At 43.0% G+C, this 16372-nt stretch overlaps 1 protein-coding gene across 4 annotated transcripts in view; it reads left to right on the top strand.

The window, feature by feature from the left end:
• nlgn1 (neuroligin 1) overlaps positions 1 to 16372 on the top strand; it is a 230978-nt gene that overhangs the window by 115462 nt on the left and 99144 nt on the right. For all 4 annotated transcript variants that reach the window (XM_086088428.1, XM_086088430.1, XM_086088429.1 and 1 more), the window contains 2 exons: positions 6522 to 6674; positions 9816 to 10028. In XM_086088428.1, coding sequence (XP_085944554.1) covers positions 6522 to 6674; positions 9816 to 10028 — 366 coding nt within the window. The remainder of the gene's footprint in view (positions 1 to 6521; positions 6675 to 9815; positions 10029 to 16372) is intronic.

Below are 16372 nucleotides of genomic sequence, written 5' to 3'. Positions count from 1 at the left end.
CTTATCCATTTTCCTACTTCTGGCGCCTAGTGGTTTGATGGTGAAGATCGCTACTGGGCTAGCCATCGCCATTGCTGGGCCTGCTGGCGCACCCACGTGTGCTTGCTCAGACATAGTCGTTAGTCGTTTGCAAAGCTGACTTATTTCCACCTCAAAACAATCCCAGTTCTGACACTGTTGTGTTGAGTTATTTTAAAAGAAGACAGCTTGCGTAACCATGAAGCCTTCTTTATTAACAGGCTTAAACAACAACGAATGCACTTCCTCCCGTCCAATGTACTGTAATGGATTACACCACAGTCTCCTAGCTCAAACGGTTTTCGAATTATGGTCCTTTGTTTGGTTGACGCTCACTTTTTTGGACCATATTTGGATGCCCCTATCTTTTGTATTAATGTAGCTACAGACTTGCTATAGCTATGTATTCTAACCCCTTCTAACAGAATCTGCATAGAAAAATAGCATAGCTGTACTATTTGTAGAGATATTCACGCATTTTTTAATAACGCAATATACTTTGTTCACATTTTGGGGGTCCATATCTTGGAAATGTTTTGTGTTGGTGGGGTTTCAATTTGGGAACTCTACGATGTATTTAGAGAGTTTCAAGTCACTCAGGCCTTTGGTGGGGGTAGAGGAGGGCTCCAAATATGGCTACGGGACAAAAGGACTATTTCGGACCCCCTACTTCAGGCCACTTGTTGATGATGGTCGGAATGAGCTTTTTAACCCATCAACAGTCACCTTTCATCAACATTTGGAGCTAATACAAACTTTGATTATCCAACTTTTTCACTATGGAATAAGCCTTTGCAAATTGTTCTATTTTGGCATATTTTCTGAAAAATCCTAAATCCAGAAAGTAGGTCAGCTGTTGTTTTAACTGCTACTGTTACTAGCGGTAAAAACAGACCCACATAATTAAAAACGTAGTTTTCGGGAATTCCCGTTGGTGGCGCTATACGTTAGGGTTGTAGTGTACGGGAATTCCCGAACACGGCAGACAAAGAGTAATTACGATTTTGATTATTTCACACACGGTTTTACGAAATTGGCATAATCTGTCAAGGTGGCCGTGAGTGGTTGAGGGATGGTGGACCCAAATACAAGGAAGTAAGGCAGTGAGACAGGAATCAAGTGCAATATGTGGAACTTTAATGAAACATAGGAGAAATGGTGAGCAGACAACCAAGACTTGACAGGTTGTCGTGACTGGACAGGATGTGATGTGATAGGAAAGGACATGACTGGACTAGTCGCCATGACTGGACAGGACATTACTGGACTGGTCACTGTGACTGGACAGGACGTGACGAGACGGGTGACCGTGACTGGACAGGACTTGACTAAACTGGACAGAGCGTGACGTGACAGGACCTTTGCCTTGCCTTGACTAGACTAGCTGTAGAGTGGCTATAACTTGGCTGCGAATGGGGCTATGGGTTGGCTGTGGCTGTGACGATGGCTTGGTTGTGGCTGTGATGATGGCTTGGCTGTGGCTGTGACGAAGGCCTGACTGTGGCTGTGATGAAGGCTTGGCTGTGACGAAGGCTTTGCTGTGACGAGACGAACTTCCACATATAACATCGACAATGCACCCACACTGACTAAACAAACCCCACAAACTAAATACACCTCCGCTAATTACTTGACAGACACATCTGGGGAAGACACAAGTGGCTGAGGGCACTGATAGGTTGACACACAGGGTAAGGGGGAAGACACACGGCGGACGTGGTTCCACATAACAAGACGAGGGGAAAGACGAAGAACACAAAACAAAACACTGAACACACAGACAAAAAAGAACATGAACACCCAAAATCAAATAAAAACCCAACTCCACAGAACCGAACCATAACAGTACCCCCACACCCTCCAAGGGACGGCACCAAAAAAACAAAAAAAAACAGGCCAAAATGGGCGGGCGGAAACGGCATGGAGGTGGGTACACTGCCCACTCAACAGTGCTAGTCCGTAGGGCGTTCCGGACGCCACACAAGCAGACGATGTCCGCAGGGCTTGCTTTACCGGACGGTGATCCAAAGGCGGCCGCAGGTCTCACACTGCCGGGACAGGAGCAGAAGGCAGCCAGAGGGCTCGCACTGTCGCAAAAGGACCAGAGGGTGGCAGCGGGTCGTGCGCCGCCATGTACTCTTTAACTACATCCATAAGCCTCCACTTTCTCAGGAATAAAAAAATAAATAAATAAACCTCCACTTTCCTCTAGACCTCCTGCGTGGCATTTGGAAACTCAGCATCCTTCTGCCAATATACTCACTGTCTCTCCTCTGGACATGTCCAAACCATCTCAGTCTGGCCTCTCTGACTTTATCTTCAAAGCCTCTAAAATGTGCTGTCCCTCTGATGTACTCATTCTTGATTATATCCATCCTAGTCACTCGCAAAGAGAACCTCAGCATCTTCATCTCTGCCACATCCAGCTCTGCCTCCTGTCTTTTCCTCAGTGGCACTGTCTCCAGACCAAACAACATCGCTGGTCTCATAACAGTTTTATAAACCTTTACTTTCATTTTAACTGAAACTCTTCTATCACACATCACACCTGACACTTTTCTCCACCCGTTCCAGCCTGCTACACTTCTTCACTTCTTTTGCACACTCTCCATTGCTCTGGACTGTTGACCCTAAATACTTAAACTCCTCCACCTTCTTGGTCTCCTTCCTGTAACCTCACTTTTACACGTGGGTCCCTCTCATTCACACACAGATACTCCGTCTTTCTACAGCTAACCTTCATTCCTCTACTTTCCAGCAAACCTCCACACCTCTAGCTTCTCCTCCACCTGTTCCCTGCTCTCACTACAGATTATAATGTCATCAGCAAGCATCATAGTCCATGGAGATTCCTGTCAAACCTTGTCTGTCCATCCTGCCCATTACCATAGCAAACAAGAAATGGCTCAGAGCTGATTCCTGATGTAGTCCCACTTACACTTTGAACTCTTCCGTCACACCTACAGCACACCTCACCACTGTCTTACAGTCCTCATACATGTCCTGCACCACTTGAACATAATTCTCTGCCACTCCAGTCTTCCTCATACAAAACCACAGTTTCTCTCTGACCACCCTGTCATAAGCTTTCTCCAGATCTTCAAAGACACAATGCAGCTCCTTCTGAACTTATCTATACTTCTCTATCAACATCCTCAAAGCAAATACTGCATCTGTGGTTCACATCTGCCCTCAGTGTAGCTTCAACTACTCTTTCCATAGCTTCATTGTGTGGCTCATCAACTTTATTCCTCTGTAGTTGCCACAACTGCATGTCTCCCTTGTTCTTAAAACTGGGCACCAGCACACTTCTCCTCCATTCCGCAGGCATCTTCTCACTATCTAAGATCCTGTTGAACAACCCAGTCAGAAATTCTACTGCTACCTCTCCTAGACACTTTCACAACAGTCACCTCTTCTATACTTTGTTCTCTCTCATTGTCCTCATTCATCAGTATTCTTTCCATCTTCCCATCACACTTACTGGCCTCTGTCAACACACTTTTATCCCTATCCTTTATTACCCTAACATGCTGCACGTCCTTCACATTTCGGTCGTTTTGCCTTGCCAACCTGTAGATCAGTCTCTCCCTCCTTACTGTCCAACCTAGCTTCAAGTCACCGTAAGCCCCTTGTTTGGCCTTTGCCACTTCTACTTTCACCTTACGCTGCATTTCCCTGTACTCCTGTCTACTTTCTTCAGTCCTCTCAGTGTCCCACATATTCTTAGCTACCCTCTTTCTCTGGATCCACTTCTGTACCTCCCCATTCCACCACAAAGTCTCCTCATCTCCTTTCCTTCCAGATGACACACCAATGACTGTCCTACCTGTCTCCCTGATCACATTTGCTGTAGTTGTCCAGTTATGTGGAAGCGCCTCCTGTCCATTCAGAGCCTGTCTCAACTCCTTCCTGAAGTCATACAACACTCTTCCTTTTTCAGCTTCCACCATTTCGTCCTCTGCTCTGCATTTGCCGTCTTTGTCTTCCTCACCGCCAGAGTCATTCTACACACTACCATGCTATGCTGTCGGGCTACACTCTCACCTACCATTCCTTTACAGTCGCTGATCTCCTTTCCTCTTGTCTAAAAACATCAACAATCCCAGTTCCCAAACAACAACCCACCAACATCCCAAAAGACTATAGGCCTGTCGCTCTCACACCCATCATCACAAAATGCTTTGAGAGACTGGTTGCTCAGCATATCAAAGCAAATCTGCCTCCCACGCTTGACCCCTACCAGTTTGCATATAGAGCAAACAGATCTACTGAGGATGCAAACGCCATAGCTCTCCACACAGCAGTAAGACATTTGGAACACCAGGGGAACTATGTGAGGTTGGAACACCAGGGGAACTATGTGAGGATGCTATTCATCGACTACAGCTCAGCATTCAATACCATCATCCCGGATATTCTGACCAACAAATTCTCCCTCCTCGGTCTCTCCACATCCATCTGCAGTTGGATAAAATACTTTTTAACAGACCGCCACAAATTGTCAAACTCTGCCAACACCTCTCTTCCACCATAACACTTAGCACTGGCTCGCCATAAGGGTGTGTACTGAGTCCCTTATTGTACTCGCTGTACACTCACAACTGCACACCAACTCATCTCTCCAACTCCATCATCAAATTTGCTGATGACACCACCGTGATCGGACTCATCTCAGGAGGAGATAAGTTTGCCCACAGGGATGAGGTTGAGAGACTATAAGCGTGGAGCCAAGAAAACAACCTCACTCTGAACACCACAAAGACAAAAAAACTCACATTGGAATTCCGCAGACACAACACGGAAACCACTGATCATCAACGGGACTAGCGTCGAAAGGGTCCACTCATTCAAACTCCTGGGCATCCACATCTCGGATGACCTCTCCTGGACTGCCAACACCACGGCGGCGGTGAACAAAGCCCAGCAACGACTCCACTTCCTGAGAGTGCTCAGGAAAAAACAAATTGAGAGAGAGCATCTTATCTTACTGCGTCACAGTGTGGTATGCTGGATGCACTGCAGCCAAAAGGAGAGCAATGCAGAGGGTTATAAACACCACACAGAAAATTACCGGCTGCTCCTTCCCCTCCCTGGACGACATTGCCAGCTTTCGCTAACTCAGCATAGCAAAAAACATTGTCCTGGACTCAACCCACCCCGGCCATCACACACACCTTCAAACTGTTGCCTTCCGGTCGGCACTACAGAGCCCACAAAGCCCGTACAAATAGACTTAGGGACAGCTTTTCCCCCAGAGCCATCAATGCTCTGAATAATAACAAAACACAAAGGAACCAAAACTAATTCACTGCTGCAGTATTCCTGCGACCATGCAATTCTTGTACTGTGTATCCTGAACTTCACTTGATGTGCAATACACTATGACACTTTAATAATATGCACGTTGAACCATACCCCAAGGGCAATATACCACCCACACTTCCTTAATGTGCAATACTCTTCTCAATGTGCACTATATATACTTATTCTCCTGTACTACTATTAATGCTCTTGTACTACAACGGAAATGCATTTGATTCTGTTTTATTTATTACTCACATTTTGATACTTGTACTTTTTTTTTAACCTTCCACCAAATAGAGCAGCGCTCCAAATTTCTTTGTGCACCTATTGTTCAATGACAATAAAGGCATCCATTCATTCATTCATAGAGGAATGTTTATCTCGTTATTACCTTTTTTACATAGTGTGTGAATGAGCTCAGTGCATGGCCTACGTCATTGTACGCAATCGTAGTCATCTCTTAATTCATGTTCTAAACACCACGGCACTGGATTTCAAACAAAACAAACAGGATGTGCTGATTTCCACCTTTATTTTGTGGGTAATTACAGAACGGTCAACATTTGCCTCCCAGGCCAGGCCTCCATACACCAATACGACATAGCAAGTTGGAAAGTGTCCATGCGAATGCGCTGGTATGGGACTTGAGGCCTACGGGCGTCGGCTGCTATTATCGATTATCCTCGAGTTAAACCAAACTCCCGTTTGAAAAAACACCTCAGTCATGAACATAGCAATTTCCAGCCAGTTGTAATTCTGATGTCTGTTTCATGTACCGCAAATTTTGCGTTGGATTAGTAAAGACTTGGCAGCGATGAGCGATGGCTCAGGACGCTAACACTGGTAGCCTACTAGCATCATTATGAAACCAGAGAACTCAAGAAGCCTCCGAGCTCTAACGGTCCCGCTGCAATGTGATTGGCTGCAGCATCACTGGAAGGATATGACGCACATGCTATGAGGCGCTGCCGGAACCATGGACGGCACCATAATGGGTTAGCGCTCATAAGGTGGAGACCGAATCGAAACATTTAACCGATTGGTTTTAATGGTTTTCAAAAACCGTTCCAGCCCTACAAAACACAATGGTGGCCTTGGCTTCCGACAAGTGACATTGTTTCTTTGACTAACATCATCAATTTGAAATCTCATTTCCTCTTTTCCCAAATTTTTACTCTTTTTTTCTCCATCTTTAGACATAAGGGAGAGTGGAAGTCCCAAGCCAGTGATGGTTTTCATCCATGGTGGATCCTACATGGAAGGAACTGGTAACCTGTTTGATGGCAGTGTTCTAGCCAGCTATGGGAATGTGATTGTCATAACAGTCAATTACCGGTTGGGTGTTCTAGGTAAGGATAAAACCATATTGCAGAGTTAGTATTTGTGTAAATGATCAAAATATCTGATAATAGCTACTACAGTGAAAATACTTGGCTTATGTTTAGCTGCATGCAAAAGTTGTGGGCTGGCTGCAAGTTATTGATTTCTATCTATATTACCACTACTGCATATTGATGGGGTATCTTATACCACACACTCAATTGAACAAGCTAGATATAATGACAAAATATAACAACGTGGTGGTCTTACAATACCATAACATTGTTTTTATGAGAATTTACATGATCTGGCTATCAAGAGCAACATTGAAATGCTGTAGTTAATGATTGACTAGCTAACACTGCACACGAGTGCTAATGTGATAAATAAGAAACAAGTGTTTTTGGTAAAACATATAAAGATAGTCAATAAGCCATGATTGTGCTTTTCCACTGATTCCATATCCTTTCATTTTCCTTACCAGTTAGCATGATCAATTTTATTAAGGTGCAAAACTTGTTTTAACAACATATGGATTTTAACTTGTCCCAAGTGGGATGCAAAAATAATCAAATATAAACAGCAACTATATATAACATCTGATGAAAGGGTGTAGAGTTTATCTAGTAAGATCAAGTATACAGGTAGCTTTTTTTTTTTAGACAGTATAAAAAAAAGTGCAGTGACAAGTTATTGTTCATATTTTTACACTACCCAGACAATTAATGTCCCCGATACAAGGAAATCCCTTCTGGACAGAAACTAACAGCCTAAAAGTAGGCTTCAAATGAAGATTGTGACTTAAATATGTTTAGTCTCATGAAGATTAGCAACACGACATTAGCTCACTGGACCGCACCGTATGATCGTACAATAAATCTTACCTTTCTACTTAAACTGCTTTTTTTCCGGCCAATTTTAAACCAACGTTTAATTTGTTCCACACTGTGTTTTTCGATTGTACCATTTTAGAAATGTCACACTTTGGACACCGTCCTCTCTCAGTTAGAACATAGACAGTAGACACGCATAGATCTGCTACAGCCGGGCCACTGAACTGTCACTAAAAAACAACCAGCCAATGAAAATGCATTCCATATTAAGCCCACCCACCCGTGAGGTTTGTACCAAAAGTCAGAAGCAAAAGTAAGCCTCAACGCAAAATGAGGAAGCGCAAATGAGGGAGCGTAAACGAAAACCGAGGAAGTGTAAACAGGAAAACAGGAGTGTAAGGGAGAAATGATGTCATCGAGAGCCAACGTTTTTCTAAATCGTAGTTTTTGTTTGTACTTAAAAAAAATATTGCTTGAAGCAAAAAAAATGTTTACGCTTCAAGAATTTTTGCTTGATTCTTTTTAGTTTTGTTTACATTTCAAGAAGTGTTGCTTGATTATTTTAGGCACAAATCCACAAATACCTGCGCAGAGTGCATATCAGGCTTTGATTTATATCCATATACGAAAGAGGCCCAGGTCGGGTGGGAAAAAAATCTTAATTGTAAGTTGTGGCTTAAGACAAATTTTTGAGATGTCTTGAGATGTCTTCTTAAGTCAAGACATGTCTATAAGATGTGTCTATAGACATGTATTGAGAAATCTTGATAATAATGCTGTCAGTTTTACGCGTTAATATAGATTAAGTAATTACACGCAAATTAGTGCGTTAAAAAAATAACGAAATTGATCGCAAGTGGTAAGTCAATTTGCAAGCGTTTGAAATTTGGCACCTGGCACAAAACAAAAAAATAATTATGTCAAGGTCATATTATTGTGCTATTTTCAAAAAAAATTCAAATTCCAATGTGCCAGTACCCTAACGTGCAAGTACTCCAAAGTGAGGGACCTTTATAACTGCACGTACCTCTAGGGAAATTTGATTTTTTTTTTTTATTGGCACAATGAACATATGGATTGAAAAAAGTTTCAGGTGTGATAAGTGTGCAAAGTTTGACGAGTTTTCATTCATGTTAAGACCCTCAAAATCAGACCTCTTTTGTTGTTATTTTTTGATGAACATTTTGTTGCCACAGCAACAGCGTTTCAGGAAAAATCCCAAAGTTCGCGTTTCAACATTATGAAGGCCCAAATACTCTTCCGTGCAAATACAAGGTTGATGTGGTAGTAGAAAAATATCAAAGAGAAAAACATGTGGGTGAAGTTACGGCAGCTTTTATTGTCACAGTATATTATCAGACTTTTCGACAATGAAATGGCCAAGCCCTTTGCCGAAAATTCACAATATTTGTTTACAGGCATGATCAACATCTCTAAGTTTTGACAAATGTTCAACTGGATCCGTTAAACAGCATAGAAAATAAAAATGTAAAAAAAATAATGAATTGAATTAATTTCTTGTCACCACTAGGTGGCACTATACAGACGGACACAAAACCCGGGATCTTTTTAACAATTCAATAAAACCAGTAGTGGGAGAAAACTATTTTATTCATAGTAATTGAAAACTTGGGTACTAAAACGGCGTAGTGTTTACTTGCTCAATGTCACTGTCTCAGAGTGCTGACACTTTCTCATGTTTGCCGATCCGCACTGTACAACCAAATATTATACAAAAGCTGTCTTCAGGCTGCGAATATTAATATACATGTGAAGTTTGGCATTTTCACTCTTCAATTTCTCTCTTCACCCGAGTGTCCAAGACGTGTAGCCGTTAATCCTGACATGACCACTAATTCGATCATTAAACTTCGGCTCAGAGTGTGCTGGTGCCAAGTGCACGTATGGAGACCCTTTTACTTGAGCACGGTGTTTGTTATGGAGGAGAGGTGAGGTGAGAGAAAACAATATTCAGACAAGAGAATAGTCTATGTTTAGTGAATAAACTGGTGTGACGAACATAACATATAAATATAAAAGTGATGCTGAGGTACCTGTAAATATTGGAACAACCATTGTGTAAGCTGCTTTTCTCCCTTTGCCGTATGGTTGTTGTCTGTTCTTTGAAAAGTATTATTCTACAGTATAAAATTAGCCAATTTTATAGAGTGATACGCTGTGGCAATCCCTGATTGGAACTCGCACAAAAACCCACACATTCAGAAATTTGTGTTTTTCTATTGCTTTATTTCCTTGAGCTCCATATCACAACACATCATCTCTTTAAAATCGAAGTGTTGCCTTCAATTGTATACAATTATGATCATTTCTGTGCAGGTTTCCTGAGTACTGGCGACCAGGCAGCAAAGGGGAATTATGGTTTGTTGGACCAAATTCAGGCTCTTCGCTGGACCAGTGAAAATATTGCAGCTTTTGGTGGTGATCCGTTGCGCATAACTGTGTTTGGGTCAGGAGCTGGAGCCTCTTGTGTCAACCTTCTCACACTTTCTCACTATTCAGAGGGCAACCGTTGGAGCAACTCCACAAAAGGTAACATTTATAAACCCAATGGGAATCCAGAGTATTCAATCCAATCCAATAGTATTCTTGATGTCTTTGGAATCAAACACATAATGTGTTGATGTTATGTTACGTTTGTGTTATGTGCTAAAGTTTGATTTGAATGTGTGATGAAATACAGTAATTATAAATGTTAAATGTAAAGCTTGTTGCTGAAAAGTGAATTTACAGCTAAAATATTAATGACAACTGAACATTTTTGAAAATATGTCTGTACAATGGGAGATTAGAAACTTTTATATGCTTGTGAATTGGTAGTTTAGATAAATAATTGTTGTGAAGCGCAATAAATATTAAATTCAAGTACTTTTTAGGTCTCTTTGAAGATGACAGGGTGACATAGTGGAAAAGTAGTGCCAACTGCACCCTGGTGAGTGGACTTTGTCAGATGTTCCTAGCAGACCCTCACAATAAGTTTAGGTCTGCCAGGTTAGATTGGCATCTAACCATCGGAACCAACCCAGAACAGTGGACAGGTCTGCCCCTCTCTTCACCCGAGTGTCTAAAACATAATCCACAATACTGATGACTCAACCTTTGGTGTCTTGGTTCCAAGTGCACCCTTATGTTTGAAATTTGTGTATGTTATGAACAATCAGTTGGAAAAGGGCGGAGTGCCATCTCCTGGTCGGGGATGAGTTCCTGCCCCAAGTAGAGGAGTTTAAGTATCTTAGGGTCACGAGTGAGGGCAGGATGGAGCGGGAGATCGACAGGCGGATCAATGCAGCGTCTGCTGTGATGCAGGCTCTATATCGATCTGTTGTGGTAAAGAAGGAGCTCGAAAGGCCAAGCTCTTCATTTACCGGTCAATGTACGTTCCTGCCCTCACCTATGGTCATGTGGTTCGTGACCGAAAGAACAAGATCCCAAACAGCCAAAATTAGTTTTTGGAGCGGGGTGTCCTGGCTCTCCATTAAGGCCTAGATACACCAATCCGACATAGAGAGTCGGACAGCGTTGGGCCGTTTTATCAGTGTATAAATTACTGTCGTTAAATCGGATTGAGTTGGAATACGTCGGGGTGGGCCGTTTCCAGCAAATTCGACATGTTGAATTGGTGTTGGGGCATTTAATCACTGTGATTGGCTGTTAGTTAGCGAATTAGCGCACTGGGCAAGAAGAGGAAGTGACAAATGTGGATAAACAGTACTGATGAAAAGCCTGGACCATTTTTTCCCCGCTCATTTTGCGCATCATCACCCTGCTGTACCATCCGCAGTTGAACGTACAATGTCTGTCTGGACAGAAGATCAGGAAGATGACTTTGTCTCTTTGGTTCAAGAGAGACCGGCATTGTATGATATTGTAACAAACTAAGTGTGTTGTGTGTTCCGTTGTTGCCATTTCTGTTTAGCACTGCCTAGCGTGAGGGGAGAGACTTTACGTGCGGGTTGGTTGCGTGTGTTGTTGGCTTTTCTGCTAGCCCCTGTGGGTTGTATTCTATTTTCCGGTGTCGGTTACGGCCAACAGTAGCGTTTATTAAGATAAATAGGGTGACATCCCAACCAACGTTTGCTGGTGGCGTTCTTGCAAGACGTTACAATATTAACGTTAAAGGGTATCCCGACAACGGTATGAAAGCCAAACTATGGCATGACATGAGGACGCGACTGGATATAGCAGGTAGAATTTACTTTTATACTTGAGAAGTATAGCAACTGTTTGTAATTAGTAAAAGTAACCGGTATGCATTTACGTTTTTATATCCCAACCCGTTAAGAGGTTTCCGGTTGCCTTTAGGAATAATGACTACCGTCGGCATTGGCATGGAGGGGAATTACTTCTCGCGCATGCCCTGAAGGTACGTAATAGTCGGGATTGGTGCGGTGTGTATTTACCTCATTTTTTTACGCGAGGTGCCGACATCTGGGCCGACACCTCAGGGGGTAGGCATCGGTCACATTTGGCCGACGTTGGATTTGTGTTCTAGGCCTTTAGAGATCGGCTAAGAGTCAAGCAGCTTCCCCTCCAAGTTGAGAGGAGCCATTTGTAGTGGCCTGGGCATCTGGTCAGGATGCTTCCTGAACACCTCCCTGATGACGTGATCCAGGCATGTTCCACCGGCACGAGACCCCAGGTATTACCCAGGACACGCTGGACAGACTGTTTCCCGGCAGGCCTGGGAACACCTGGGGATCCCCAGATGCGCTAGACGTGGCTGGGGAGAGGGAAGTCTGGGGCTTCTCTGGTAAAGCTGCTACCCCAGTGAACTGACTCCGGATAAGCAGTAGTAAATGGAAGGATGGACAAAAGTCTATTAACATAACACCACTTGGGTACTGGTTAAGGGGGGCTGCTACCCAAACATGCCCTTCGAGGTCTCACTCTCATTGCCTACATGTGCATTGAAGTCCCACAGCAGAACCAAAAGGGTTGGGTACTCTGAGCTGCTGTTTGGTGCAGCAGTAAGTACACATCCTCCCACCCTACCAGGAGAACCCAAATGTACAGGCCCTGAGCCAGAGGGCAATATGTTTTCCCTGCACTTGCTTGGAGCCTCTCACCGGGGACATCTGAGACTGGAAGATAGTTCAACCCCTCTCAACAGGACTTGTCGAGGCGTGCCCAACTTTACCACAGAGGTGACATTCCACATCTCTATAGCTAGCTTCTGTAGCCGGGGTTTGGACTGCTAAAACCTGGTTCACACGGCAAGAGAATTGGCCCGTTTTTAACCCCAAATTTCCATTCCTGACAATCGATTATCTGAGCAATAATCTTAACAGATAATCCTGCCGTATGTTGACACCACACACGGCTCATACCGATATCGGCCCCTCTGAAGGACCTCCTCCGACTTGAAATCAGGGATATTCAACATGTTGGATTGTTTCGAACCCGACTTTCCTCCGTGTGTAGAGTGATCCGAGGACAAACCACCGCGTAGCCAATCAGAAAGCGAGCTGGCGAGGAAGACAGTGGGAATCCAAAATCAAAACAGTCATGACAAAAGTCTGTGTTTACAAATGTATGTATTTTTTGATCCACACACACATACTACACAAACAAACGTGGTCTTCGGGTGGGAAGAAAACCAATGCTGCCAGCACCGAGGGAAAGCGATGCCTCGCTACCCAGAGCCCATTTACACTCCTTTAAACAACGCCTTTTCTTTTTATACCGCTTTAGAAGAGTGCAATTTCTGGAGAAATTGCATGGGAATGCTGAATGCTAATAGCTGAATGCTAATATTTGAATGCTTGTGGAATGCTCAGAAAGTAAATTGAAAGATAAATTATGTGAAAGTTACAAATTATTAATTGTAGTTGAATGATAAATTAATAAAAAACACAAGGTGCATCCACTCTAATTGCCTCCTGTTTACACGTCAAAGCTCTGCAGGACTACCCACTGAGCCACAGTGGACTTACTGTTATAATTGAAATGTTGTGAAATGGTATTGAAGGATGTCTTGCTGGGAACAAACATTTTATATATAGGTTAACATCGAAACAAAGTTGTACCAATTACCATGTATATTTTAAAGTATATTTCAATTCAGCTATCCTTGAGTACATGTCAAGCCTTATCTAGCTTAGGAGAGAAAAGTTACAAACACAGATTGTTATTGTTCCTTCTTCTTCCACAATGATCAAACACAAAGATAAAAAATAAAATCGGGCTTTCAACAGATTTGGTTGTATTGTGTGTGGGGTGCTCAGATAATTTCATCACAGCTCCTCACACCAGGGGCACAAATGGGTATTTCGGAAGTTGAGGGGGTGGGGGGAATAAAGTGTTTCATATATTATAATTATATTGTAATATTTCAATTCAGCTATTGTTGAGTACATGCCAAGCCTTATCTAGCTAAGGAGAGACAAGTTAACACCGACTGAATATTGTTCCCTATCTTCCACATTGAGCAAACAACACGTTTTTATAGTGTGGTAAAAGACTCGTTCACCTGTGATGGTGCGTTCAACTGAAAATTGGAATTTAGAGCTCTAATCACTGTAGCAAGAATTGTGTGCTCCCAGCACTTCCCAGCCTTATAAATGCACAACAAAACATATAGCTATAATATTTACATGATAGGCAGATACCATACGTATGTCTGGCGTGACTTGTAAGATTTGTCTGCATAGGACATAACTGGATAGTTGATAGGCCAAGACTTGTAGTGGTGTAAGGGCTGACGTGACTCGTCTTTTCGGAGTTTGTGACGGCAATATGAATGCCTCAAACTGTTGTGACAGACGTCAATAACATAACTTTGTCCTGAAATCACGTTCAAGCTCCAGTTAAGAGCGCTAAAACATAATTACGCTGACATTGTATTGTATGGCGCCTGTTGCCAGCGTTAAGTGGCGGCTGCTAGCTACAGCGAGTTACCCACCGATCAGTATATATTACTAGATAGACGATAGGCCTGGACTTTTGAAGCCGCGAGGCCGACATATTACTACTCCCAAGAAATGTTTCTCGGCATACGATCCTATACATTTGCAATATCGAAATTGAAGAACATTGGAGAACATATCTACTTAGTAGACTCAGCATTATTTATGATGTTTTAAATTTGTTAAACATAAACAAGAGGACTTCAGACATTTTACAACTTGCCTTAAATACATGTATAAATTATATGCTTTATGATGTTTACAGGAGGAAACTTGTATATTTTTAGATTAACACTACAGTGTTAATAAATTATACCTATAATTCAACAAAAGATGCCTCTGCCAAATCTAATATTTGGGTCTAAGGAACTGAGCGATGAAAGAAAAAGGGGGTCTTCAAAGCAACACAAACCATCTACTTGTTAAAAAATACTGACCACCCTGCCAACCACACGCTTATATAGCGCTTTTCTAGACACTCTAAGACGTTTCACAGAGGAATGGATACATTATTCATGCACTCACACATTCACACTGTGGTGGCGGTAAGCTACTTAAGTAGTCACATTTGCCCAGGGGCAGGCTGACGGAAGCGTGGCTGCCAGTGTGTGCCTACGGCCCTTCCGACCACCACCAAACATTCGCACCTTCCATACACCAGTATGAGTAGCACTGGAGGCGATGTGTGTGAAGTGTCTTGCCCAAGGACACAACGACACAGGACATGGGGAGAGCGGGAATCGAACAGCCGACCTTCTGGTTACTGAACGACCGAGCCATGGCCACTGTGTAACACCATCTGCTTTACAAGCAGCCATTCATATATTATTATTTTAAGCCTCTAGAGGGCAGCACTGCACTACCACAGCTTGGAAGCAGCAAGACTGGATACTGGCTACAATGGCAGATGGGGAAAATAAAAAAAATTTAACCCGTGCCACCTCAATTTAAAGTTTGGATGCACTTTGGATTCTACTCACAGTCGGGAAAGAGTAACCTGGACATGACCAAAGCCATGTGCAAATTGGACCGGACCAGATGAAGAGAAAAGCAGAGACAACAAACCTTAGAGCGAGCTTATAGTAATAAGTTGGCCAGTAGTTCTGAAAAGGCGAGATGGATAACTACCTCGATTGGACAGTACATTTGCAAGGACCTGTGTCCCTACAGTGTCATGGAGGAGATTAGATTCCGTAACATGGTTTCCGCCTTGGAACCACGGTATGTAATACCATCGCGAAGGTTTTTCTCAGAAACGGTAATCCCAGACATGTGCATTGAGGCCACTTTATAAAAGAAGATTTGTTACGGTCAGCCCACGTACTTTAGACAAGAACAATGCACGAGGGTCACACGGGAGCCAATATTGCGGACATACTACAGAACGCGCTGACTGAATGGAATATTTCTGACAATGTTGTGTTGCCAACAGATAACGCCCCTAATATAGAGGTGGCTAGCCAGCTCGCCGGTCTATGACATGTCAAGTGTTTCACTCATGCATTAAATCTGGCCTATCAGCAAGTTCTAAAGCTGCCAAATATTGCAAAACTGCTTGGACGTGTGTGTCGCGTAACTGGCTTTTTCCACCGTAGTGCCATGGCCTGTCAATTGCTTACGGACAAGCAAAAAATACTTGGACTGCTACAACACAAATTGTTGACCAACATAGTTACACAGCAATAACAAGCAGCAGTGATGACCGCTCGCTTTCTCCAGAACTCCACAAGAGAAAGAGAGAGAGAAAGACCTTAGCACATTCACAGAAATAAACCTGAGTAATGCAGAGAAGTTTGTGAAAACCATGAAGCCATTAAAAGTCGCCACTTGTGTTATGTCAGATGAAGCCCAACCAACAATTTTTGTCATCCCACCACAGCTCGCACAGCTGCTACAAGCAACAAAAGAAAAGCTGGGGGATTCCCCTTTTGTCCGTGAAATGAAAGGAGCTTTCCAAAATGATCTTTGATC

The sequence above is a fragment of the Leptonotus elevatus genome, chromosome 11 (genome assembly GCF_054856555.1).
Source record: "Leptonotus elevatus isolate MCC_2025b chromosome 11, RoL_Lele_1.0, whole genome shotgun sequence".
Taxonomy (NCBI): Eukaryota; Metazoa; Chordata; class Actinopteri; order Syngnathiformes; family Syngnathidae; genus Leptonotus; species Leptonotus elevatus.
The sequence above is the reverse complement of the archived record's forward strand: the minus strand, read 5'-3'. Positions and strand labels throughout refer to the sequence as shown.